General features: G+C 40.1%; 1 protein-coding gene across 1 annotated transcript in view; it reads right to left on the bottom strand.

The window, feature by feature from the left end:
- TTN (titin) overlaps positions 1–24756 on the bottom strand; it is a 276220-nt gene that overhangs the window by 50865 nt on the left and 200599 nt on the right. The window contains exons 270-309 of the mRNA XM_058712718.1: positions 24675–24707; positions 24452–24581; positions 23823–24122; positions 23417–23734; positions 22181–22477; positions 21771–22070; positions 21369–21683; positions 21135–21283; positions 20543–20693; positions 20172–20453; positions 18221–18523; positions 17379–17681; positions 16996–17277; positions 16601–16900; positions 16208–16510; positions 15808–16116; positions 15416–15697; positions 14997–15296; positions 14617–14910; positions 11554–14520; positions 10708–11028; positions 10323–10607; positions 9935–10234; positions 9340–9642; positions 8811–9086; positions 8405–8704; positions 8013–8315; positions 7542–7841; positions 6553–6840; positions 5881–6177; positions 5489–5791; positions 5085–5390; positions 3741–4028; positions 3354–3644; positions 2976–3263; positions 2228–2815; positions 2033–2137; positions 1381–1578; positions 980–1276; positions 61–648 (exon numbers count right to left, since the gene is read on the bottom strand). Coding sequence (XP_058568701.1) covers positions 61–648; positions 980–1276; positions 1381–1578; positions 2033–2137; positions 2228–2815; positions 2976–3263; positions 3354–3644; positions 3741–4028; positions 5085–5390; positions 5489–5791; positions 5881–6177; positions 6553–6840; positions 7542–7841; positions 8013–8315; positions 8405–8704; positions 8811–9086; positions 9340–9642; positions 9935–10234; positions 10323–10607; positions 10708–11028; positions 11554–14520; positions 14617–14910; positions 14997–15296; positions 15416–15697; positions 15808–16116; positions 16208–16510; positions 16601–16900; positions 16996–17277; positions 17379–17681; positions 18221–18523; positions 20172–20453; positions 20543–20693; positions 21135–21283; positions 21369–21683; positions 21771–22070; positions 22181–22477; positions 23417–23734; positions 23823–24122; positions 24452–24581; positions 24675–24707 — 14143 coding nt within the window. The remainder of the gene's footprint in view (positions 1–60; positions 649–979; positions 1277–1380; positions 1579–2032; positions 2138–2227; positions 2816–2975; positions 3264–3353; positions 3645–3740; positions 4029–5084; positions 5391–5488; positions 5792–5880; positions 6178–6552; positions 6841–7541; positions 7842–8012; positions 8316–8404; positions 8705–8810; positions 9087–9339; positions 9643–9934; positions 10235–10322; positions 10608–10707; positions 11029–11553; positions 14521–14616; positions 14911–14996; positions 15297–15415; positions 15698–15807; positions 16117–16207; positions 16511–16600; positions 16901–16995; positions 17278–17378; positions 17682–18220; positions 18524–20171; positions 20454–20542; positions 20694–21134; positions 21284–21368; positions 21684–21770; positions 22071–22180; positions 22478–23416; positions 23735–23822; positions 24123–24451; positions 24582–24674; positions 24708–24756) is intronic.

Here is a 24756-nt window from a genome sequence, read left to right as displayed (position 1 = left end):
TGATTTCACAAACTGTGCTACAAATGTTAACAGGTCAGGTGTCTTATATGCTCTACATACCAAATCTGTCTACCATTTTGACAGGTTCAGATTGTACAGGTTCTCCTTTCCCATACTGGTTTACAGCTGAGACCCGGAAGACGTACTCATTTCCTTGGATAAGTTTGGTTGCCACATGCCTGCAAGACTGAATATCTTCAGCAACCACTGTCCACAAAAGTCGGCTGGTCTCTCTCTTTTCAAGAACATAGGACTTAATTGGTGAGCCACCATCTTCCAATGGAGGCGTCCACGTAAGTGTTGCTTTTTCAGCAGAAACATTACTGATTTCAATGGGACCTGGGGGGCCAGGTACATCGAGGACTGTTACCTTCACATGTTCTTCCTTTGTGCCGAAAGGATTGGTAGCAGTAATGGTATATTCACCAGCATCTTTTCTAGTGGCGTACTTGATAGTAAGCATGGAAGATGTTGGAGTCGAAGATATCTGAACGATATCTGATGGTCTAATGTCTTTTCCGGCCCTAGACCAACTTGACTTTGGAAGGGGCTTGCCAAGAATGCTAATGGCACTCAAAACAATGGTATCTCCTGCTTTAATTGTTAGCCCATCTTTTATTGTGGGATCAAGGACGATGGTTGGTGCCTCTGCAAAGAAAAAAAATACATTTTAATCAAAAAAGGAAGGCAGCTTGAATTGCCATTTTTTTTTTTAAATTTTTTTTTTCATGTTTTTATTTATTTTTTTTGGGACAGAGAGAGACAGAGCATGAACGGGGGAGGGGCAGAGAAAGAGGGAGACACAGAATCGGAAACAGGCTCCAGGCTCCGAGCCATCAGCCCAGAGCCTGACGCGGGGCTCGAACTCACAGACCGCGAGATCGTGACCTGGCTGAAGTCGGACGCCCAACCGACTGCGCCACCCAGGTGCCCCTTGAATTGCCATTTTTTATATGTATAAAAGGTAAAATACACCTACCATATTCATCCTTGCAAATAATGGTTCCTGTACTTTCTGATGGGGCACTGATAGCACCTGCTGTATTCTTCGCTCTAACTCTGAATTCATATTTCCCACCTTCAACAAGGTCAGTTACGGTAAAGGCACAATCTGGGACATTAACATGGTTGGCTTTCGTCCAAGATTTAGAAGGTAGATCCCGCTTCTCCACTATATAGCCAGTCAACTTATGACCACCATCATATTTGGGTTCAGTCCAGATGAGGGTCACCGAATTCCTTGTTACATTAATAACCTCAGGTTTGCCAGGAGGATCTAAAACAAAGCAAAAGAGTCAGTCAAATACCGATGTGTTTTGTTTGTTTGTTTTGTTTTCATGCAGAAAAAACACACAGACTTTTCTTTGTAAAGTGACTTACCAATTGGATCCAGTGCCACAACTGGCTCTGATGGCAGGCTTGGCTTGCCTACTCCCGCTAAGTTGATTGCCATAACTCGGAATTCATATTCAAGACCTTCAGTTAATCCAGTCACTTTGAAGTCTCTCATCCTAATGGGAGTCTTGTTAGCTCTCTTCCACAAAAGGCTGTTCCTTTCTTTGAACTCAATATGATATCCTACAAAAAAGACCAAGTGAATTTGTCAATTCAGGTAGAAAATACGAATGTCACCTGTGTTTTAAATATATGTTTTTGCCCAAATGGTTAATTTGTGGACATAATATGGAGTAAACAGTCATTCTTGCTAGTATCTACACTTTTATTACCCTAGGGCATAGGGCTATTCTCTCTTAGAATCTGTGTATTTATTGCATCTTCTGTTGAAAAATCCTAACTTACAAAAATAGATATCACTAAGAAAGCCTTTTCTTGTTAACTATTAGATTTTCATTGAAATCAAGTATTAGCTTAATTAATGCTTAATGTATGAATGTATAATATACTGAAAGGAAAAACATTATATACGCAGGTAGTGCTATAAATAAGGAACACACATTCAGCTTGTTTTCAGGGAGGAAGATGTGGAAGCAACATTAATGTACAAGCTGTGGGATAAGAGCAAATTAAATACCTGTAATTGGAGAGCCACCAGTTTTCCTGGGGTCAGTCCAAGTTAGAGATACTGAATCATGTCTGACGTCTACAATATTGGGAGGTGGGGGAGCATCAGGCACATCTAGGAAAAAGTAGATAATGCAAGATTTACAATATGGAACTTTCTCAAAAACATGTTTTGCTTTGTGTTTTCTGACTCTGAGACACTTACCAAATGGATGTTTAGCAACAATTGGCTCTGATTTCAGGCCTTCTCCTACACCATATTTATTTTCAGCACTGACCCTGAAGGTGTATTCCATGCCCTCATGAAGTCTGGTTACTCTAAAGGTAGTTTTCTGAACAGCTGAGGCACATGTCACCCACTTGTTGTTTACAGAATCTCTCTTCTCTAGGATATAGTTGGTGATTTCAGAACCTCCGTCATCTTTTGGAGGGCCCCACTTTAAGGTCATGGCTTCTGCTGTGACTTCATCAAATTTGATTGGCCCGGTGGGGATGCCAGGCTTGCCAACAACTTTTATAGAGAGAGTTCCTTCCTTGGTGCCAGCAACATTCTTTAGTGTGATTGTATATTTTCCAGCATCAGATTTTTGGCAATCATATACCACAAGAGTTGTGTTAACGGCAGATGACTCAACACTGACTCTTGTGTCAGTTGCTAGAGGATCTTCCCCTTTCTTCCAGGATACAGATGGAACCGGCTTGCCTTTTATGGGGATCTTAAGACGGAAGTTGCTGTTTTCTTTTGCCAAGTAGCACAAGTCAGGTATATCCTTTAAGTCAAGGTCCGGAGCCACTGTAAAACAGCAGAGATAAATTATTGTTATTTTTCAGACCAGGCAATTAATTTTTTCAGATCATTATAATTTGTAAAGGGTGTTTATATAAGCCAGTGAGTAGGGCTCAAGCATGCACTTTTGATGACAATAAAGGGAAAATGAAGATGCATGGCTTACAAACATCATCCTTTGCCACAGCAGTGATTTCACTTGGGGTTCCTTCTCCATTTTCATTCTCAGCACTCACTCTGAAGGTATATTCCTTCCCTTCACTCAGATCTTTTGCAGAATATTGTAAGCTTAATGATTTCATAACACGTTGCCACTTATTATCTTCAGTCAGGAAATCCACTACATATCCGATAATTCGACTTCCACCATCACTGTGAGGCTTTTTCCAGCCTATGCTACAAGATGACTTGGTTACAGACCTCACTTTCAGGTCCACAACTGGTCCAGGGGTTTCTAAAGCAAAGAAAACATGATAAGTCTAAGCCCCAGATAACCATGGTAAGAGGTCACTCAAAATGATGGGGAAGTCGCTCATATGCTTACGGGAAGCTTTGACGGCATCACGTGTTTCACCAGGATCACCGATGCCATACTCATTTTCAGCAAACACCCTGAAGAAGTAGGATTTTCCCTCTTCCAAGTTAGATACTCTGAAGCTTGTTTTTGAGCACTCAGTTGTCACTGTTGACCAGGACTTCCTCTCCGCGTCACGTTTTTCTACCACATAGTTTATGATGGGACTTCCACCATCAACAATGGGAGGATCCCAAGTAATATAGGCAGAATCTTTGGATATTTCCTTAACAGTCACATTGACAGGTGGCCCGGGAGTATCTGGATAAAGAGTGGGTATATAAGAAAGGAATATGTAAAAAATACATAAGCTACATTTTTAGCATATGGTTTTTTTTTTTTTTCAAACAGACTTACCAAGCACTTTCACTACAATGGTATATTCCTTTTTACCACAGCTATTCTCCAGAGTCAAGATATATTTTCCTGCATCATATTTGTTCACATTTTCACAGCGCAAGAAAGTGTCAAAGTCCGTTGACTTTATATCAAGTCCAATCCTTTCTCTTAGATTGACGTTTGGTTTAGACCAAGTTATCTTTGGAGGTGGACGTCCTTTTACTGGTACATACAGTCTCATTGTAACTCCAGCACGTAATATGAGTGTTTTCCTCAAATCCGCGTCAAGTTCTCCCTCAGGTGGAACTGTTTAAAGTTAATAATTTAATGGTCAAACGTATTTCTAAGGACTAGCCTTATCATTCCTAAAATATGTTTCTTTCTCACAACTGATTTCTTGGTCTTTTTTTTTTTTAATGTTTATTTATTTTTGAGACAGAGCACAAATGGGGGAGGGGTAGAGAGAGAGGGAGACGCAGAATCTGAAGCAGGCTCCAGGCTCTGAACTGTCAGCACAGAGCCCAACGCAGGGCTTGAACTCACGGACCGTGAGATCATGACCTGAGCCAAAGTCGGATGCTTAACTGACTGAGCCACCCAGGCACCCCTGATTTCTTGGTCTTTAAAAAATCCTCAAAACTTTTATCAACTATTTCAGTACTCTATAGTTATTGTTGATCTTTCTATATTCTAATATCCTGTAGGCTAAATCAAGTTTTTCCTGGAGAACCTGTACTTTCTCTTCTCATGAACCTTCCATATTCTCAAACTCTCTCTATATTAAATGTAGATAATTGATTCTTGGCTCTCTTCCATTCTTGTTTTTCTCATCTATATTCAGTGAAGGCTCTCTGCTGTATACTCTGTCTTTATTTCATCATGGGAAGAAAAGTACATTGGGGGTGAAGTATAATACCAAGTAATTTAAAATAAAGGGAGAAATGGTTATGGGGAATAAGTGAATAGAAGAAATGGTAAGAAGGGAAATTAGGATGGAGAGGCTATGATTACATACTTATGAAGACAGGTGGATTAGAAGAGAAAAAACTTTTAGAATGATAAATAGCTCACTACTTAGTTAAAAAAATCTATTTTCAGAATAAAATTCCTCTATTCCATATTCTTTTGAAGACATTAATTCTCACATAAATATGAAAAGGTTTTCAAAACCACAGATGAGCTTGCATTCCATTTGATCTGTATATGATACCATAAAGTACCAACACACCTCTCCTACGATGTAGTCCTAAAGATATCAACTCTAATGCTTCTAAAAACAAATCTACATAAGGGAGTTCTGTACTGCATTTTATAATATGACTGATGAGAAAAACTCTATGTATTTCTCCTGGTAATACTTACTTAAGATGTCCTTGGGACAGTGTTTGTCTGGCACATCACTGGGGTCACTGTATCCAATCTTATTAACAGCATACACACGGAACTGATATTCTGTGTTCTCCATTAGGCCGGTAACCTCAAAGCGGGTTTTCTGTAGCTTCTGTGGTAAATTGCACCTCACCCAGTTATCAGAGTCAGCTCGTTTTACTTCAACAAGGTAACCAATGATAGGGCTACCACCGTCATAGGCTGGCTTGCCCCAAGATAGACTCACAGAGCTACGGGTTGTATCATATACTTTAGGAAAAGCTGGTGGGCCAGGAGGATCTGAGGATAAATAATAGAAAATGTTCATTAAAACCTCATTCCTGGTTGTTCAGTGCTGATTATAACCTAAGATACGGGACTCTTTCATGAGAACTTACACAGAGGGTCCTGGGCATAAGCAGCTTTGGATGCATCACTGGGTTTGCCTGGTCCAGCCTTATTTATAGCTGTAACTCGGAACTCATATTCAGTGCCTTCTTGGAGACCTGTTGCTTTTATTGTTCTTTCTATTACAGGTTTTCTGTTGACCTTAGTCCAGTTAACTGCCTGGGTTTCTCTCTTTTCAAGCAAGTAGCCAGTGATGGGTGAGCCACCATCATCTGCTGGTGGTTTCCAGCTTACTGTCATGTGATCTTTGGTTATGTTGCTAATAACAGGAGGATCACAGCGCCCGGGTGGATCTGCAGAGATTGATTGAAAAGTTAATATGGCAGTCTAAAAGGTAAATGTTTAAAAAGTAAAATGAAAAACTAAAAGAAAATGTTCTTACTGTATGGGTTTTTGGCAATTGCTGGTTCGGTGAAGATTGGATCGCCCACTCCATATTTATTCTCTGCACAAATTCGGAACTGATATTCATGGCCCTCTATAAGTTTCTCCACGCTGCAGCTAGTGATGGGCACAGTGGCAGAAACCTGTGCCCAGTTGGGTCTGCTCGTTTCACGTTTGTCAACAATATAGTTGGTGATTTCTGAGCCTCCATCTTCAAGAGGCGGTTCCCAAGAAAGCATTGCGCGATCTGAATACATTTTGTTGATTTTAACAGATGCTGGAGGACCTGGCTTATCTGAAAGAACAAGAAAGACAAGTGAAGTCTTACTAACACTTACTTTTACACTAACATGTAAAATGGGGAATGAGTAGATTGGAGGTCTGGAGACCTGGATGCAGTCTTTATATTGTCATTAACTTCCTGTATGACCTTGGAAGGTCTGTAATTTTTCAAAATCTTAATTTCCTTATGTGTAAAATATGTAACTGGAATATATGACTTCTAATGCTCTTTTCAGCTCTAAAATGCCATTGCCCTGTGATGAGACTAATTCTCTGGTTATAAAAGATACATCAGGATATGTATCTTTTCTCACATATGATTTTGTAAATTCTATGATATCACATTAATCAAAGTAAAATATGAGATTCTAAATAAGCACTTAGGTACCTAACACTTGAAGCTTAATGGTGGCTGATTTGGAACCACTCGAATTTTCGGCAGTAATGGTATAGTCTCCTGAGTCCTTTCGGTTCACACTGAACAGCTCCAGTGTGCAGTGGTTCCGCTTCATGGCCATCTTTATGCCTTCTGCTGGTTTCAGCAGTGTGCCTTCCTTCTTCCAAGACACTGTTGGCATTGGTTTACCAAAAACAGTAGCATCCAGGCAAACATTAGTTCCGGCTTTCACGGTAAGCAAAGATTTCATAGCCACGCTTAGGTCTATCCTGGGAGGAACTGGAAAGAAATAAGATAAGGATTTAATATAAGAAAAGGTATATTATATCATTTTTATTAATATAAGTAGAAAATTCATATGCTCGGTCTCTTTCAAGATGAGATTTTTAGAAGTAATATTCATTATAGAAGAATATAGGTTTAATGTAGAAGTTTGATAATGCTGAAAATATAAAGAGATGAGTATCTTCCATGGTTTCAAAATCTTTCAGTTTTCACTGTTATCATTTGGTGGCATTTCCTTGTCCCTCTGTGCCTATGATGGTTGAAATGATATGGTCTTTACAATTTTGTATTTTGTTTTTAATGTTTATTTTTGAGAGGGAGACAGAGACAGAGTGTAAGCCAGGGAGGGGCAGAGGGAGAGGGAGACACAGAAATCTGAAGCAGGCTCCAGGCTCCAAGCTGTCTGCACAGAGCCCGATGCGGGGCTCAAACCCACAAACTGCGAGATGATGATCTGAGCCGAAATTGGAAGCTCAACAGACTGAGCCACACAGGCACCCCTTGTATCTGGTTTTTGAGTTTAACATGCTATGAAGATTCTCCATAATCATAATTTTTAGTTGTCTGTATACAAAGTACCTATCATTTTACTTGGGTTTTTTTCCCTCATAATGTAGATTTAGTTTTTTATTAGGAGAAATATACATTACGAGTACTTTCCACCTTTGCATATATAATACTGAACAGAATCTTACCATTTTCTGCCTGGATGGTCACTGGATCAGAAGGTTCAGAGGGCTGGCTAATGTTCACTGCGGTCTTGGCAATTGCTCTAAACTGATACTGAGCATTCTCTTCTAAGCCAGTGGCTGTGTACTCTTCCTGGGGAATCTGGTGTGGTGTAGTATTGCACCGTACCCACTTATCACCAGGCAGTTTGCAAGCTTCTACAAAATAGCCAATAATTTTGCTGCCTCCATCATGCTTTGGACGAGCCCAGATGAGGGACACAGTACTCTTGGAAACATCAATAACTTCAGGCTTTCCAGGAGGATCTAAAACCAAAAGAGGTATTCTCAGCATGTATCGTAATTGCAGAAGTTGTAAACTTCCGTATTTCTCATTATCACCCAGAAATGTTGAGAATATTTCTGAATAGAAGTAGTAATCTTCAGAGACTCCAAGGTTTAAATATATTCCCATAATACTAACAAAAAATTACTCACCAATTGGCATTCTTGCAGTTACATATTCTGTTGGTTTGCTGGGTGGACTGGATCCAGCTTTGTTTAGTGCATAGATTCTGAATGAATACTCAAGACCTTCTACAAGGCCAGCACAAGGATATTCAGTTGACCGGACAGGAGTATCATTAGCTTTTACCCAGAGCAAACTGTTTCTTTCTTTGCGTTCAATCAGATAACCAGTAATGGGACTTCCTCCATCACTGTCTGGTCTGTCCCATGCCACAAATATGCAGTCTTTGTTGACTTTAGTGACTCGTGCATTCTTTGGTTCACTAGGAACATCTGGAGATGAAGACAAGGGAAATGTCAGTTTTTATCTTAGGTAAGAGACTAGAAAGAAAACAATTTTTTTCTTCCTGAAAGAAACATACCAAATGGGAACTTAGCCAGCATCTTTGGAGATGGCAGAGGCTCTGAAATGCCGAATCGATTTTCTGCACGGACCCGGAAGATATACTCCTGGCCTGGGATCAGTTTTCCAACTCTGCAGGAAGTTTTTGTCACCGAAGCTAGAGCTGTCACCCAATCACCTCGGCTCACATCACATTTCTCCACTATGTAATTGGTGATGTTACTGCCTCCATCCTCCAGAGGGATGTGCCATGAGAGGGAGCAAGCATCAGCATCTATGTCAGTAATGTCAAACGGAGGCTGAGGGGGCCCCGGAGCATCTGCACAGACCAAGAGGAAAGAAATGTATAAGAACAGGGATTTGATAGGAAAAAAATGTTGCCGATTTTCATATTCAGATAGCCATGTGTCTAATGCTTGACCTACCCATGACGATAACTTTGATTTTTTGAGTGTCTGTCCCAGAACTGTTTTCTGCAGTGAGGCTGTAGTAGCCACTGTCTTTCCTAGTCACATCTTTTATGATCAGGATGGAAGAACTGTCCGCTTTATGCACTGCCAGGTGGCTGGATGTGACGACTTCATCTTCTCCTTTTTTCCACTTACAGATTGGATGAGGCTTTCCATACACATGGGCTTCAACTCGGAGTTTCTTCCCAGCTTTAATAGTAATTTGCTCTGGCATAAGGATCTTTGGAGGCACTAAAAGTAGAATACAAATTCATTAACCTTGCAGGGAGGTTAAATTTCCTCTGGTGGGGCAACCACACTAGTATTTCTCAAATTGTGGGTTGCAACCCATTAATGGGTTCAAATTAATGTCTGCTTTACAGCTAATATTTTTTTTAAAGAGTAAGATTGAATCGACGAGAAAATATTAGGGACAAGTCTGGATGTCCAAAGGAAATTCTAATCAACTTTTGTCACATGATGAAATGAGACAATGACTACTTACACAGCTGTTCTTTGGCCTCATATACTCCTTCAGCTTCTCTTGGCAGACTGACTCCAACAGCATTTCTGGCCACTACTCTAAATTTATACTTCTTTCCTTCCTTTAGGCCAGTGACAACAAGGCTGAGATCTTTTACCACTGAGTACTCTGTCCAGCGATCTGCAGGCTGCTCCTCTTCCCTGTAACTAATGATGTAGCCATCAATTTTAGCACCTCCATCACGCAGGGGAGGTAGCCAGGCTAATGTAGCACTGTTCTTCGTCATTTCAGTAACTTCTAGTTTCCTTGGGGGATCAGGCTCACCTGGAAGAGAAGTGCGATTTAGAAAAACTGTCCAGGTAGCCTAATCAAATCCCCGTGTTACCACCTATACATGTTTGAGTATGCCACTTGCTTTGAAGCATACGGGAACTATAGTACAGTATGTTGAAAGTGAATACTGCAAGACGGGGCAGATTCAAAATGTCTTTAATGAGTTAGATAGTTGTTTGTACTGTTTGTGTTTCTACAAATGAAAGCCCTTTCAGTGTTTGGGACCTCAACCTTGCCAAAGTAGGAGACCAGAGCTAAAAGGAGGCAAAAAGAAATTACTTACTTAGAGGATCTGATGCTAGCACTGGTTTGGGGACGTCTGCAGGCACACCGGGGCCGTACTCATTGACAGCAGTTACTCTGAAGAAGTACTCATTGCCAGGGACAAGATTGGTGACTTGGAAGCTTGTTTTCTTAACTTCTGGGGTGACTGTTGACCATGTCTTTCTATCTGCCTCACGTTTCTCCACAATATAATGTGTCACTTGGCTCCCACCATCATTCTCAGGAGGGGCCCAGGAAATGTGGCATGATGTTTTCGTGACATCTGAAACTTTTAAATCAGACACAGGTCCAGGAGTATCTGTAACAAACCACAAATTCAGATACACTGTGTCTCCTCAGGCTTCTACTTACTCTGAAGGGGAAGAAGGAGCTTATCAGTAACCCACCTAATACTCTGACATTCACAAACACGGCCTTTTCTCCTGCTGGGTTCACAAGCGTCAAGGAATATTTTCCTGAGTCATCACGGGTAGAATTGGGAATGACAAGGAAAGCCATAGTGTCAACCAGATCGACTTGTCCTTTTCTGACCACGTTATCAATACCCACTCTCCGCCAAGTGACTTTAGGGGCTGGTCGTCCTCTCACTATGGCAAAGAGTCGAATAGGGCACCCTGCTCTCACTGTGACCAGTTTTCTCATGCTGGCATCCAATTCAATCTCCGGAGGTTCTGCAAATGACATGAAAGCCATTAGCTGACTTTTCAGAATGTGGGGAAATTATGTGAGAAGCGCAGAAAGGATGAGTCACATGATAAAATAGGGCCTCACCCAGGATTTCTTTAGGTTTAATAGCATCCTTCAGTTCTGCGGGGCGCCCAATGCCAGCTTGGTTTTGGGCACACACCCTGAACTCATATTCCTGGTTTTCATCCAAGCTGGTGACAGTGAACTCCCTGCGAACAAGTTGTGCCGCAGCATTGCACCTTTTCCAGCCTTCGTCAGGTGACATGTCTACTCTTTTTGGTCTCATTTCCACAACATATCCAATTATCGGTGCGCCACCATCATATACTGGCTTTCCCCACCCAAGAGTTATGGAGTTTCTGGTTGTATCAACCACTTTGAGGTTGGTTGGTGGACCAGGTGGCTCTGAAAATGAATTGCATAACAATGAATTCACACATTGTTAATGACTGCGAGTGATCCCGCTCTAATGTGTCATTTTCTACAGTCCATTCTCAGTTCGTCAAAGATGGAGGGCTCAATTTCTCAGACATGGAGTCCTCTTTTTCCTTCATAAAATTAGAATCTACCATTGTTTGTACATGTTAGGTGATTTGGAAAAATACTGGCTAAAATGAAGTTTGGATGTCATGGATTTAATTTATTTATCTAACAGCTCTGTGCTTGAGATTAAGAACTGGCATAGGGGCACCTGGGTGGCTCAGCTGATTAAGCGTCTGATTCAGCTCAGGTCCTGATCTTGTGGTTCCTGAGTTTGAGCCCCACATCGGGCTCTCTGCTGTCAGCACAGAGCCTGCTTTGGATCCTCTGTCTCCCTCTCTCTCTCTGCCCCTACCCCACCTGCATACACACTCTCTCTCTCCTCCACCATCCACCCCCTCTCACATTAAAAAAATTTGTGTAATATCAGAAAAAGCAAGAACATCATACCTATGGGGTCTTTTGCCACCACTGGCCTTGAGGGCAAGCTTGGTTCTCCAATTCCAATTTCATTTTCTGCCTTGACACGGAACTGGTATTCATGTCCTGGGAGGAGATTCTGTACTTTGAGACGTCTTTCAGGGATTGCACTCTTGTTAACAGGGACCCATCGTGCTGAATGTCTTTCCTTTTTCTCCAAAAAGTATCCTGTGATGGATTTTCCACCATCGTATTCAGGTGGATTCCAGACCACAGTCATCTCTTCTTTGCTTACTTTGGTGACTTCTGGGGGGTCTGGGCGACCAGGTCTATCATATTTGGTTTTTGCAATGACTGGTTTACTTTCTGTTGGAGGCCCTGTGCCTATTTTATTTTCTGCACGGACTCTGAAAATATATTCATTTCCTTCTATGAGACGTGTTACTGTCATACCGGGTGTTAAGACATTAGCAGAATAGGTAGACCAAACCATTCGCTTGCTCTCACATTTTTCTAGAATGTAATTTTGGATTTCACAGCCACCATCATCCTCTGGTGGATCCCAGTGAATAGTACACCGATCACTGGACACATCAGCAATTTTCAGATTTCTTACAGGACCAGGCTTATCTAAAACATTGACGGTGGCATAGGCCACAAAACTGCCAGCTGTGTTAGTTGCTGTAACTACGTATTTCCCACCATCACTTCGCCTTGCTTTAGAAAGAGAAAATTTGGATGAATCAGCACTTGTATCAATTGTGACCCTTGGTGATCTTGTTAAGTCTGTAGCATCTTTGTCCTTGGTCCATAAAACTTCTGGGAATGGTTTGCCTCTCACACCTGCTTCAAGTCTAATGGTTTCCCCTGCTTTGACTGTTAGCACACCACTCAATTTCAGATCAAGCACTGGTTTCTGTAAGTCTTCCTTCACAACAACTTCCTCTGTCTTTACCCAGTCACTTTCCCCACCTTCATTCTTTGTTTGTACCCTGAACTCATAAATCTGGTTCTCAACACATTTATCAACCATGTATTGGGTTTCTTTAATGCTTCCTTTATGCACTCTTTCCCAGTCATCAGAGCCCTTCAGCCTCCTCTCAACATGATAGGATAGATTCGGGCTGCCACCATCATAATCAGGCCGTCGCCACTTGAGATAGACAAATGTCTTTCCTTTATCTGCAATGTGAAGGTTTTCAGGCTCACCTGGTCTATCAATAGGGTTAATAGCCAGAATTGGAGTTTTGGTTTCAATGGTTGGTCCAACACCTACTTTATTCTCTGCACAAACTCGGAAATAGTATTCATTGTTTGCTAAAAGGTTGGCCTTAATTAATCGCTTAGTGACATCTGAAGCAACAATTGACCAGCCTTTCTGGTTTGGTTTCCGATATTCCACTATGAAATTTGTTATTTCTGAGCCACCATTATCTAATGGGTTTTCCCAAGAAAGTGTACAGTTCTCTTTGCTTACATTGCTAACCTTTAAGTTCTGGCAAGGCCCAGGTCTGTCAAGAACATTAACGATGGCAGAACCTTGGGCATGCCCACTGCTATTCTTAGCTGAGATGATATACTTGCCATGATCAGCTCTAACAGCTTCTTTAATTTGTAACTCAACACGAGGTAGATCATGAATTATGTCAACCCGCTTTTCTCGGACCAATACTTTGCCTTCCTTGGACCAAGTTATGTCTGGATCAGGTCTGCCTCTGACTCGAGCAAGAATGCGAATAGTTTGGCCCACTCTAACGGTAATAATATCACGACAGGTAACATCAAGTTCTACTTCTGGAGGATTAAGGATGTCTTTTGCAATCACAGATTCTGCTAGTTCTCTTGGCTCTCCCTCTCCCACAATATTAGCTGCCTTTATACGGAATCTGTACTCATTTCCTTCAATTAGTCCAGGTACCCTAAAGGCACATTGCCTAATGAGCTCATCTTTATTAATCCTGGTCCACTGTGTTGTACCAGCTTTCTGACATTCTACTACATAGCCTAGAATGGGACTACCACCATCACTGAGGGGCTTTGTCCACACCAACTCAGCTGTTTCTTTGGTCTTGTCTTTCAGTTTAGGATTAATAGGTGGTCCAGGTGGTTTGATGGGCCGGCAAGCTTTTATTGGGTCAGAACTTGGGGATGGATTGCTTAATCCTGCAAGATTTTCAGCAAAAACTCTAAACTCATAGGTATTTCCCTCATAGAGTCCAGACACTCTAAACTTCAGGTCAGCTATAGGTGTTTTGTTGACTCTCACCCATTTGCCAGTTATTTCTCGACGTTCCACATAGTAACCGGTTATTGGACTGCCACCGTCAGATTTTGGCAGAGTCCAAGACACCATTGCACCACTTTCAGTAATGTCAGTAACCACTGGTTTACCAGGAGGAGATGGAGGACTAAACTTATGTTTAGCAACAGTAGGTGTGGAGTCAAGGGGAGGACCAACACCCATCTTATTCTCTGCTCTGACTCGGAAAATATATTCACAGCCCTTTTGCAGATGTGGGATTTTCAGCTTTGTCTTACTGCTTCCTGATGAAACAACACCCCATGTGTCTTTCCTTGTATCTTGTTTCTCAACAATATAATTTATCACGGGGCTTCCTCCATCATCCTTAGGTGGCTGCCATGAGATAGTCATATGTTCAGGAGTAACATCCAGAATATTAATAGGACCTGTTGGTGGACCAGGCACATCAAGAACAGTAAGATGTGCAGCTACTGTTTTGCTGCCAGCTGCATTGGAAACTGTGATTTGATATTCCCCAGTGTCTCTCCTTAAGCAGTTCTTAATGGTAAGTACTGACGAGAAGCTGTCAGTTTCAACTGTGTAGTGTTCATCTGTTTTAATCTCACTCCCGTCGGTTGTCCACTTTGCAGTGGGAATGGGTACACCTCTTATAATAGCAGGGAATCTGACTGTAGTTCCAGCTTTTACCACGAGACCTTCAATTAACTTCACATCCAGCTCCACAGATGGAGGCACTGAAAAGTAAACATGAGAAAATTAGATTTTGATTTTCACAATATGAATATTCACAGTATGAATTAAAAAATTAATAATGCCAGTCCAAAAATTACCTAGTTTTTCTTGACATTCTATTGGGATAGTTGTGTCAGGGAGACTAAGACCCACAATATTTTCAGCCTTTACACGGAATCTATAGGTCTTCCCTTGTTGCAGTCCAGTAACAACACACTCTAAGTTTTTCACAGTCTTGAACTTAATCCAGTCTTCGGTGCCCTCTTCTTGATATTCCACCAAATATCCAGTGATTGGAGAGCCACCATCACGATCTGGCTTATTCCAAACAAGGGAGACTTCAGTCTTGTCAACATCTACATGGTGCAGGTTTTTGGGTGGCCCTGGGGGATCTTTTCAAAAGAAGAAGTTATGATGAATGAATAATATTCTCAAAGACAGGCAGACAAAACTTTTGTATCCAGAGAAAGCAACTTACGTAAAGGATCCAGAGCCTTGATGGGTTTAGGTGTTTCTACAAAAGGACCACGTCCATACTGGTTCTCAGCAGCTACTCGGAAAAGATACTGATTGCCTTCGTTAAGATGTTTAGCCAAGTGACTCTTTTTCTTTGATGTAGTTGAAAGAGGTGACCACTGGGCACTGGCAACATCTCTCCTCTCAACCACATAATTTGTAATAACAGAACCACCATCATCTAGTGGTTCCTTCCAAGTAAGGTAACAAGAATCTTTCCTAATTTCACTGACTTCCAGATCTCTAGGTGGCCCCGGCTTATCTGAAAGTGTTAAGTAATGAAGTTATATTAGTGACTTAATCCAGATAAAGGCTCAAAATATATTAAAATTTATTTTTAATATGTTATCACATTAAAGATATAACCATGAAAATTCTTACCTAATACGAGTACTTTTACTGAGACAGTTTTCGAACCAGCTGGATTCTCCACTGTTAAAGAATAAATTCCACCATCTTCATGGGCAGCATTACGAATTTCAAGCTTGCTACCAACTGGAGTAACATCAATTCTTGCTTTAGTTGGAGCTTCTCTGTCTCCTTTTTTCCAAGTTACTTTTGGGAATGGCACTCCTTTGATGACAGCACTAAGTCTTAGAGTATCACCAACCTTTATGTATTGTTCTCTTGCCATGTTGGCATCAAGAATCAATTCAGGGGGTTCTAGGATAAAATGAATAGCACTTTAAGGTTTGTTGATGTATTTTACAATGAAGCATATACAATGAGACACCTATCTTCTTTGCTATTACAGCTGAGAAGATTTTACTCACCAAGTCTGTCTTTTACTAGCACTGGCTCGGGAACATAAGCTGGATCTGATTCACCAGCTTCATTGACTGCTAATACTCTGAACTTATAGGTTTGACCATCCCGAAGACCAGTGACTTTATATTTAGTTTCAGGACATGACTCAGGAGTGTGGTTGGCTCTCTTCCACTCTTCATCTCCAACTTTCTGGTACTCAACAATGTAACCCAGAATCTTGCTCCCACCATCATGACGTGGTGGCTGCCACGTTAGGTCAACTGAATTACATGTTGTATCAATTGCTTCAGGATTAATAGGTGGACTTGGTTTAGCTACATAATAAAAGAAAAAAAAAGGAGTTAGAATATAGCTGAAAACGAAGTTGGATAATATGAAAACTGAATGAATGCTTTAATACTATACCAATTGGATCTTTAGCAAAGAATGGTTTGGATGGTGGGCTTGGCTCTCCAATGCCAATTTCGTTTTCTGCAGAAACCCGGAATTCATATTGACACCCTTCTAGAAGATCAGGAACCCTGAATTTAGTGTATGGATGGATGGGCTCTTTGGTAACTCTAGCCCATCGTTTAGACATAGTTTCCCTCTTTTCCAGGATGTAGTTTGTGATGGGCTTTCCTCCATCATTTGGCTTGTTCCAGGTTACTAATGCAGAATTTTTGGTAACTTCTGTAACAATTGGCTGGTCAGGTGCATCAGGAACCCCTACAATAAACATTAGAGTGTGTTAGAAATTTAATTTTTCCTATTAACAATATCAAACATTGAATCACCAAAAAGAAGTGTAATGCATACTGAAACGGTCTTTGGCTTTCATCGAATCAGATACCAGAGGATCACTTATTCCATACAGATTTTCAGCATATATCCGGAAAATATAATCTTTTCCTTCAAGAAGTTTAGAAACTTTGCATGTTGTTTTAGCACTTGCAGATGTAACAGGCATCCAAATATCTTTTCCCACTTCCTTTTTCTCAATAATATAATTGGTAATTGCACTGCCTCCGTCATCTAAAGGTGGCTTCCAAGAGATAACCATGTGCTCTTTGGTCACCTCATCAAAAATAACCGGTCCTACTGGTGGTCCAGGACGGTCTGCAGAAACACACAAACACAGAACACAAAATGTTATTTCCACTTCTGCTCTGGAAAGGACAGAATATCTACTCTTCTTGTGAAATTATACTTACCAACAACATTGACTTGACAGAAACCTTTCCTAGAACCTGTACTGTTCTCCACAACCACACAGTATTTGCCAGAATCTGATCGTTTGGCCTTGATCTTCTCTAGGGCAAGTGTTGTCGGAGTGGTCTTTATGTGAGTACGATCATCTTCTAGCACATCAGCTTCATCTTTGAACCAAGTAACCTTAGGCTTTGGTTTGCCTGAGTAACGGCCAGTGAGGGCAAAAGCTTCACCAACCCGAATTGTGAGTTTATCTCTGAAGTCAAGGTCAAGTGTCGGAGGAGCTAAAATTTTAATTAGAAATGCAAGTCAGTTTTACTGATCTCTTATGGTAAATCTGTAAATGTCCAAGTTTTCAAGGTATAAATTGAATTAGAACACATACCCAGGTCATCCTTGCAAGTGATTGGCTTGGTACAAAATGATGGTTTGCCTTGTCCAACAATATTGACAGCGCTGACACGGTACTCATAGGTATCACCTTCTTTTAAGCCTTTAACGGTGTATTTTCTGCTAAGCAAGTTGTCCTTTGTAACTGAGTGGAACTTCTCAGTTCCAATGAGACGGCTTTCTAGGACATAGTTAATAATTTCTGATCCACCATCATACTTAGGAGGATTCCAAGTCAAAGTAACAGAATCTTTAGTAACTTCTTTGACTTCCAGGTCTTCAGGACGCTCTGGTACAGCTGTAAGTAAAATATGGAATTATGGTGAAAAAATGCCACATTAAAATGTAGTAGAATATAGTAGATGATACTTTTTGAGAGTTGCATTTAAATATTAAATTATCTGCTTTGATAAGTAACAAGAAGACATCTCATCTTCTGAGATGAGAAACTCTCATTTTTAACATTAGAGTTAAAAAGAACACCATACAGTCTAATTTCCTCTCATAGATGAGGAAATAGAGGTTCACTGAGGCCAAATAATTTAAGAAGGTTCTCCAGAGTTAGTAGTTTCTGAGTTAGGAAAATATATTTACGCCATTAAGGGGGAAATTAAAAAAAATTAGTGTAGTATACATGGAAGGATTTGAAGAATCATATACATTCCCACAATCTTTCAAAATCACATTCAAATACTACCAACATCAGACACTGAGCATTTGCCTAATGAGTCTCGTCAAAGGAACAAAATGGTTGGCATTTATATACATATTTTGTCACCGCATTCTTTTATTAAATGAGTGAAGAAGTGATTGAGAATGAAATTAAGATGTACGTACTGATTGGATCTCTGATGACAAGTGCAGTTGGTGTCTCTGTAAATGGGCCTATGCCAACACTATTTTCAGCCGCAACTCGGAAAAAGTAGGCTTTGCCCTGAATGAGACCCTGGACGGTAGCATTTTGCCGGGTGACTGTATACGTCACTGGCGTCCATGCTCTGCGGTCAGATTCACGCTTTTCAATGACGTAATTGGTGATTGGACAGCCTCCATCATCTTCCGGAGAAAACCATGTCAGCTTGCAGGAGTCATTGGTGAGGTTGTCAGACCGGAATGGTTCTCCAACAGGACCTGGCACATCTGGAAATAAGAGGAAGAGATTTCTAATGAACCTCCAATGAACTACAGGGCTCAATATTTGTCACCCTCTGTTTTTAAAAAGGAGACACTAAGACATTTTCTTATGAAGAAAATGAGATTTTGTCTATTGATTTTTTTTCCTCCCCATGATATCTATATTCAGCCATATTTTAAAATGAAATAGGTAATAGTTACTGTTTGCCACTGTTTTAGCAGGAGCTGAAGGAATAGTAATGTGTGTAATATAAATATGTATATTTAAATATGTATTTAAATATATATATATATATATATATATATATATATATATATATATATGTTTAATTTGTAAGTCAGATAGGAAGAGCTGCCGGAAGGAGAATGCACAGAAGGAGACAGGAGAGGGGTGAGGGGTGGCATGGCTGACTACTTTTTGTGTCTAGTTTACTCTCCAGAGGGGAAAGGGAAAGAGAACTTTTTCTAGATGACTAAAAAATCAGAAAGCAGCACAGGAGTCCCCAAATCTCAGAATGACTTTTGAGAGGGTTAGAATTTAATCTGAAAAGGTACCACTTCTCAAGTTAAAGTAAAAGCTGTTTAGGAGCTTGAAACTAACCCAAAAGCTTATAGGACTATTGGTCAATGAGATCTTTTTCCTTATGCCATTATCATTAATGAAAATGTAACATGTTTACATAACATTAATTATGTTCAACAGAGAACCAGTTATTCTCACATAAAAACTCACTGTTTGGGGTATGGTTGTGTTAGAGACATGCTGAGAGAGAAATCTGAGTGGGAGAACTTTGCTTTCTGAGCAAATCACTACAATAAAGCAGCCAACAAGAGGCATGAAAAAGCCTTGTAGAATTCACCTCTATATTTAGTGACTAGAAGTGCAATATTGATAACCAAAAATGATGCTTTTCAATTAGAATATGAAACCTTTCACAGATGTTTGCTTTATTAAGATAATTAGCAAATAAGGATACACTCTCATGATAAGAAATTGATCAATCTTTGTTAGATATTCATGTACACTGGCAGGAAAGTTTCTTTTGTGAAAACTATATAAAACATAAATGCTTATGGTGGCATGTTATGTAACAAGGCAAAACACAAAACTTTGTTATAAAAAACTTTGTTTTTTATATAATATAAAAACATAACTTTTTAATGTTATATAAAAAGGTAACATATAAAACTGTTTATAGAAGTATAACAATATAAAATATGTATAGGATAAAAAAGCAAAGAGGAAATTTTTTTAAATGCTAATAGTGGTCAGGGCACTTGGGTGGCTCAGTCGGGTGAGCGTCCGACTTCAGCTCAGGTCATGATCTCATAGTTCTTGGGTTTGAGCCCTGCATTGGGCTCTGTGCTAACAGTTCAGAGCCCAGAGCCTGCTTCGGATTCTGACACACTCTCTCTCTCTCTCTCTCTCTCTCTCTGTGCCCCTCCCCCGCTCATGCTTGGTCGCTCCATCTCTCAAAAATAAATAAACGTTAAAAAAGTAATTTTAAAAAATGCAAATAGCGGTCAATGGGATTGTTGGTAATTTTTTAAGTTTCCAAAGTGTATGTAACAGTTTTATTATTACATAGTCTTATTGTAGTTGAAGTAAAGATGTTATTTTTAAAAACTGCATGGACAAATTCAAAGTATTTACCTAATACATCAACGATAATGGTCTTCTTTCTTTCTCCACCTGCATTTTTGGCAAGAAGAGAATAGACACCTTGGTGACTCCTCTGGCAATTCTTGATGACCATGGATGAGCTGATGGCTGTGGTCTCAATGGTAGCTTCTTGAGGTAATGCTCTTTCATTCATGTTCCAGGTGACAGTTGGAGGAGGTTTTCCAGACACATACGCAATGATCCGGATCACCCCTCCAGCATGGACCACAATTCTGTCTCTGACACTGGCATCTAGCTGAAGGTCAGGCAACACTGGAACACAATTGAAAATTACAAATGTGGTTTTCATTTCCAATACAAAACACAAATATTGATAAAATAATAGAAGTATGAATAATTACCAATTCTGTCCTTCATTTCGATGATATCTGTGACTTCTCCAGGTTCTCCAATGCCGGCAATGTTGACTGCTCTAACTCTGAATTTGTAGAAAGCTCCTTCTTTTAACCCTGTCACAACAAGCTTTGTTCCTCTCACTTCTTTGTCTTTACCCTGGGGAAGGATCACAAGCGTTCAGTTCTTTGTAGCTTCTTATTTTAATGGCTTTCTAAAGCATAGCCAACAGCATATTTAACTAGTCTGGGAAAATTGTTGCTAGTTTATGTATTGGGGATCAGATATTATAGGTAAATGCTGACTGAAATGTCTTTCCAGGAATTGTGTTTTAATATTATGCCAAATGATTGGAAAATGTACTCTTAATTTTTTCCACCTTTTTAGAACTTATAGCCAAAAGAGAAATTAATGATAATATAACTTAACCTTTGATCAGATTTTTGACATAACAGATGTTTGGATTATTTGTAATTATGTTATTTTATAATTGTTATTTCTCTGATTTCTTAATAAAAAATACAATGGGATTAATGGAATTGAGGATAACTGCTACATTTTCAGTTTATTTATATTTCCATAATTCCAAGTGTTAAGTACCTGCTCCCATTCTTCTTTTCCTTCTTCTTTATATTCAACGATGTATCCAGTTACTTTAGACCCACCATCTTTTAGTGGAGGAGACCACTCCAAATCGACAGAGGATTTAGTCCAGTCTGTGACTTTGGGAAGTGGAGGACCAGGAGGGGCTGGAAAGAACCAGTATACATCAGTATTCTTGCCTTTTCCATGGCACTGTGAGGGGGTGGGGGGAGGAATGGTTTCAAGGCTTACCAATTGGATCTCTGGCAGTGACTGGGTCTGATGGCAGACTTGGCGGACCCACACCGGCAGCATTGATTGCATACACACGGAATTGATAATCAGAACCTTCAATAAGACCAGTTACTTTATAAGAAACACCCAAAGTCATGGCTTTGATAGGATCTCGGTTAACTCTCTTCCATCTCTTCGAAGTGGTGTCTTTCATTTCTAGCCAATATCCTGTCACAGGAGAGCCTCCATCATACTCTGGCTCTTCCCAATTGACAGTCATGGAGTTGCGAGTCACGCTGCTAACTGTTGGTTTATCTGGTGCTCCAGGGACAGCTAAGAACAAAAATCACATTGATCTATAAGAAACCATGAAAAACAACAGGTAAGAGTGATTTTGTATAGCAAATATGTTCTACTTACAGAAGAGGTTTCTTGCTGTTTCAGGTTCACTGTCAAGAGGCTCCCCAATGCCGAATTTATTCTGGGCCATGATTCGGAATACATATTCGTGGCCTTCTAGCAATTTGGGAATTGTGTACATGCACTCTTTAGGTTCACTGGAGACATGCACCCATGTCTTCCTGTTAGCTTCTCTCTTCTCAATTACATAGTTTGTAATCTTAGACCCCCCATCATCCAAAGGTGGAAGCCAAGATAATGTCATTTGATCTGCTGAAATAGATTCAAACTTTATTGGTCCCACTGGAGGGCCAGGACGACCTAAAATGGTTTAAAAAAGGAAAAAAAAATATTAGAAGAATGATTTTAAAGCCAAATAGTATATTTAGGAACAGAAAAACATAGTTTTAATAAAGCCAGGAAAACATTACCAAGCACATTCAGTCTCATCTCCTTTGATGCTGTTCCCAGATTATTCACAGCTGTGATGGTATATAAGCCAGTGTCACTCCTTCGAGACTGTGGAATAACTAAGGTGCAAGTATCATCCACTACCAGTTTGTTGACATGGGTGTCATAGAGAACAGGTTCTTTCTTATCAGGCTTCCTTGGAGGAGCTTTAAACCAGGTTAGTGTCGGGAATGGCACACCTTTAATTTTGGCTACAATGTTAACATCTGTTCCTTCTTCAACCTCCATGAATTCTTTTAGATCAATTGATGGTGGGCCTAGATGATTTAAAAGAAAAAAAAAAAAGGTGGTCATTAGGGACCAGAAGTAGAATTTACAGTGCCTATAAAGCTATTTGTATCTACTATAGGCAGACTTCATAGCACAATATGAAGAACAGATTTGACTTCAACTAATTATATGACTTCGGAGGGCAGGTAATGTAGTCATCATCCTTTATTGGATCTACATGTGGCTATGTATCGGCTATTGGCTCTCTCTTACCTAATGTTATTATACATGTAGATACTGAAAAGGGGCAGAGAGAAGTGAAGATTGTAGTAGCTTAGTCTTGGGAGTTCTACCATGATACTCCCTTTAATATGCATGCATATTCCCTTTAATAAGCAGAGTTATGACAGGACTATTTTTATTCTAAGATGAATTCCCTTTTTAAGAAAGATAACTGCTAGTAGATGCAAAGCAATTTTCCATTTTCCAGGAATCCAGTAGAAGAAAATGTAGAGAGGGTAGTGACTACATGCGCCCCCCCCCCCAAGTTTAGAAGAAAAAACTGAACACACAGCAGTAGTGATGGTAACAGAGGAAGAATTTCTACCATATTTGTCTATAAAATTTGTCTATTTATATATATCTTTTTCTTAAATAGAGAAAAAGAAACTTGATTATGAAGATAAATGGGTCTTAGCACTCACTGAGCAAATAACTGCTTAGTTTCTTCCCCTCTTGAGGATCATGCAGAAAATTATAGTAAGGAAATCTAAACGTCATCTCCTTTAAATAAGGGAAAGGTAATATGTAAGGAAATTTGATAATTCTGTAGAAGTTGAGGGAATGAGTGATTAATGTGCCCATGTTCACACTCAATTCATGGTAGCTTCCTGATGTACAGATATTTCTTTTTATTTTGGACAAATATTAAATTTCTAGGAAGGATTCATAAAGAGGACATTTTCTGTTAATACATTGGTACTTACATGTCTGATCTTCGACAGTCACAGGGCCAACAGTGGCTGAAGGTTTGCTGACTCCTGCAGCATTGACAGCCTTGACTCTGAATTCATATTTTCCACCCTCTATGAGGTCTTCAACAGTAAATTCCAGTTCTTCCACATCGCGTTTGTTGCACTGCTTCCATGCTTCTTTCTTTGTCCCAGTAGGATCCCATGCAAGGCACTCAACAATATAGTGGGTGACAGGGGAGCCTCCATCATTCTTTGGGGGTTTCCATGATAGGTGTACCGTGTTCTTTGTTATGAGGCCAATCTTGAGTTTAATAGGGGGATCAGGAGGATCTTTAAAAATAGTTAAAAGAAGTATTAAGCATTGTTTATAATGATATATTTCTTGAGAAACTACTTTAATCTTCGGTTAAAAACTTACATATTGGATCTCTGGCAGTGGTCCTCTGAATGGTTTCCACAGGTGGACCAATACCGAAACGGTTTTCTGCCCGCACACGGAAGAAATATTGCTGTTCAGAAATAAGATCGGGAACTACAAATGAGGTGCTTCCACAGTTTGGATTGACTTTAGTCCAGACTTTTCCATCAATAGTCCTCTTCTCTATAACATAGCCTTTGATCCTGTCTCCTCCATCATCATCTGGCATCTTCCATGTGAGTTTGCAACTACCCCTTGTGATGTCACTGACTTTCAGATCTTTGGGTGGCCCTGGTACATCTGTTGGATGCAAATCACAATATAAACAATGTCACTTTGTTTAAAATAACTTGTTCTTGGGGCGCCTGGGTGGCGCAGTCGGTTAAGCGTCCGACTTCAGCCAGGTCACGATCTCGCGCTCCGTGAGTTCGAGCCCCGCGTCAGGCTCTGGGCTGATGGCTCGGAGCCTGGAGCCTGTTTCCGATTCTGTGTCTCCCTCTCTCTCTGCCCCTCCCCCGTTCATGCTCTGTCTCTCTCTGTCCCAAAAATAAATAAAAAATGTTGAAAAAAAAAAAAAATTTTAAAATAACTTGTTCTTATTCTATGGTCCCTTTTAAAGTCTTTCTTACCCATGACTTTAACTCTACAATTTGCTGTCTTTTGTCCTGCTTTATTCTTGGCTGTGATGCTGTATTTGCCTGAATGAGATCGCTTGCACTCCGGAATAATAATTACTGATGAGTTTTCAGCTGTCTCCAGCTATAGAAAGAAAACAGTAGTCATACATTGGATGAAGTAAAACCATTATTGCAGCCAACCATGTTCTGAATCATTTCAATTTTTTCTTTTTACCTGTGCATCCTCGGGTATATCATGAACTCCCTCCTATTAGAAAAGAAGACAGTTGTAGTATAAATATTCCTTAGAGTGATTC

The sequence above is a fragment of the Neofelis nebulosa genome, chromosome 2 (genome assembly GCF_028018385.1).
Source record: "Neofelis nebulosa isolate mNeoNeb1 chromosome 2, mNeoNeb1.pri, whole genome shotgun sequence".
Classification (NCBI taxonomy): domain Eukaryota; kingdom Metazoa; phylum Chordata; class Mammalia; order Carnivora; family Felidae; genus Neofelis; species Neofelis nebulosa.
This window is presented reverse-complemented; position numbering and strand designations above follow the sequence as displayed.